Source organism: Adelges cooleyi, unplaced genomic scaffold, assembly GCF_023614345.1.
Source record: "Adelges cooleyi isolate 19-005CV unplaced genomic scaffold, UGA_ACOO_1.1 ACOO_flye_CR_arks_rails_tigmint_CR_PRNA_376, whole genome shotgun sequence".
Taxonomy (NCBI): Eukaryota; Metazoa; Arthropoda; class Insecta; order Hemiptera; family Adelgidae; genus Adelges; species Adelges cooleyi.
Genome location: NW_026096053.1, coordinates 3043859 through 3046521, shown reverse-complemented (window position 1 = coordinate 3046521; position 2663 = coordinate 3043859). Strand labels below are relative to the sequence as shown.

General features: G+C 28.7%; 1 protein-coding gene across 1 annotated transcript; it reads right to left on the bottom strand.

Moving 5' to 3' along the window:
• Positions 1 to 592: 592 nt before the first annotated feature.
• LOC126840678 (uncharacterized) lies at positions 593 to 1599 on the bottom strand. The gene is made up of 3 exons (XM_050576571.1): positions 1294 to 1599; positions 1124 to 1214; positions 593 to 807 (listed from the first exon to the last, which is right to left on the bottom strand). The coding sequence occupies exons 1-3, from the start codon at positions 1570 to 1572 to the stop codon at positions 593 to 595; spliced, it is 585 nt and encodes a 194-aa protein (XP_050432528.1). The 5' UTR covers positions 1573 to 1599.
• Positions 1600 to 2663: the final 1064 nt, after the last annotated feature.

The window sequence follows — 2663 nt, the reverse complement described above, 5'->3', positions numbered from 1 at the left end:
GCTCGACAAAGATTACAAGGCAAACACCTTAGCTAGCGTGAAAAGGGTCGACAACGACTTCGATTTGAATCGCTTTGGTTCGATTGTGAAAAATGCCACGCTGGAGGAGAGCGTCATCAGCGGCCAAGTGTTGGTCGGGTTTCTTAAAAAAACGTTGGATGGTGTCCAGTTCAAGGTGATACAATCGTTCATCCACGTTCAAAAATCGTACGCTGTAAATCGACTAATGCAACTGGAGAACGACTACATAGAACAATTATTGTAATACATAATAATTTAATTACACTACAATTATTTGAGGTTTTACGATTTTTATTTCAATTTTACGAATACACTAATGATAAGTAAATTTTTTTTATCCGTTATTATAAACTGCATAATATGAATAACGCATATTAAAAACGGTTGTACATCAAAATATAGAAATCATAAATAGGGAAGAGGAAGGGTCTGATAATGGGCTTGATGGTAAACATTTGTTTGTATTGTTGTAAAACAATGTTTTAATCATTTTGAATTAACCAATTCGTTTTATAACTATAAATTAGATAAAGTTAATTAATTAATTTCTATAATGCATTTAACATAATTTTTACAAAAAGCGGATGTCTTCAACAATATGGAAATGCGTGAGTGATAGATTTAACAAGTAAATGAAGCGTTCGTTTTCTGTACTAACGGAACTGTAAGCGGCAGGATAATCTTTGGAAAAGAAATACCATCTTTCTTTGATAGAATTGTATATGTATATAGAAGTATTTAGTAAAATTGCTGCAGCCAATACATCAACGCTTGTGCTCCAAGTATCTGTAAAAAAAATGTATTCGATAAAGGATATATATTTCGCTGTAATCGAATCTGGCTATACGTTTTGTAAAACGTACCAATCTAGTTTATAGACAAACTAGAGTTTCTGAAGTTATAAATATATTGTTGTCAATGTTTATTAATTATATAGGTCAGTTTGGACACGAAGAAGTGTAATGATATTTATTTATTTATAACTAAATAAGGAGTTTTTCTATGCCGCTACTACGCGATATAAGCCTAAAATCATTACTTGTTTATAAGTCACAAAAGGTTTAGTAAAAAGAAATAGTACTGATGTATTTTGAATACATACCTTCTTCGTTAATGTTAATTAGTTTCAAATATTTTGTAAGTTCTTCTTCGCCATCTAAAAAATGGAGAATCTTGTCATTGGTTCTGACGACCTTGTGATACAGTTATGACATTAGAAAGCATTAAATACTAAAATTATATGTTAAATAATATTCGTTTTACTACTCGTACCTGGGAAATCTTAGTTCGCAAAAGAAATTGATTGTGTTCGGTACCAGTTACCACATAGGATAGTGCTCGGTAAAAGCAGTTGCCGGTTCCTCCTATGAATTTGTACTTTGAAGGAGTGCCCAGTATTTTTTTATTAGCTCGATAATCTAAAGGTCGTTTGAGTTTAAGACCTAAAGCGTGGCATTTCTGTCGCCTCCACAACACATCAACCGGATAGAAGTAATTTATATTTTCAATTTGGTTGCAAAAAAATCCATAATTTTCAGAAGCCTTATTCATCTTAGTGACATAATACGTTTTATCTAAATTGATTATTTTGACCTATAAAAAATATGTATAATTTACGTATTAAGATATACCTTTACCGTTATAATGTAGTAACTGTTAAATTATTACAGATTTTTTTGATTATCTGTCTGAATAATGATTCAGACTAGTTTCTAATTATTAGTAAATAAAGCTCTATCATTAGGTATGCAATTTTATATACATGGTGGGTGTTAAATTGAATTCGTAGCTGATGTTCATACAAAATCCTGTTCAAATAATTTTTTTGTTACTTGTTAAACATTTAACATTAAATGAGATTTAGTGCATTTAGAACATTTAGTGCATTAAAAAAGAACGTCTTATATATATATAATTATTTAAGTTAATATGTATGTATTTAATTTTTTTTATTGAAATATATAGATTTATAAAACTTAAAAAATATGCATTTGTATTTGAATTATTATAAATCGTATTTGTGACTAATTGTTTAACTATTATTGTCATACCTATTTTATAAAATGTTTACCTAAATTTAGAAATTGATTTGATAATAAACAAGCCCATGTTTGTAAGATACATACCTTAGGTTCTGTGTTGTTAACCTTTTTAAAAATATTTAAAAACGATAGAAAATCATTCGATTTAACCTTACAAATAATTGTTGAAAATAATAAAATAATATATAAAATGTTTAGTTTAAATATCATCGTAATAGAAATAATTTTTTGTCGTTGTAGTATGTATGGTTGGCTTTAAATGTTATCACGTTAACGTATACATATGTTTAACATCCTACATAGTGTTAACTGTCGTTCAGAGCACACACAAGTCTGTAGCGCTACGTATTGCTGTTTTTCCGTGCTTATATTTGCATTTTTCTTGCAAACCATAACTTGCCAGTTTTATTTATTTTATTATTTTTTTTTTTATCAAAACACAACTTTTACCTTATAATGGCAAATAAACCCAGCACACCTTTAAAAAAATCTACCTAGTCGAACTCGTTACAAAAAGAGATTACGTTTGAGGATGTAATGAAAACACTTAAATCAATGCAGTCATCCCAAATTACAAAATTCAAAGTAAAATTAAATTTT

Coding starts and splice junctions, on each gene's coding strand:
- LOC126840678 (XM_050576571.1), bottom strand. CDS start 1,572: ATGAATAAGGCTTCTGAAAATTATGGATTTTTTTGCAACCAAATTGAA. Junction 1,215..1,293: donor TGCGAACTAAGATTTCCCAG/GTACGAGTAGTA, acceptor CTGTATCACAAG/GTCGTCAGAACCAATGACAA. Junction 808..1,123: donor AATTAACATTAACGAAGAAG/GTATGTATTCAA, acceptor TTTTTTTTACAG/ATACTTGGAGCACAAGCGTT.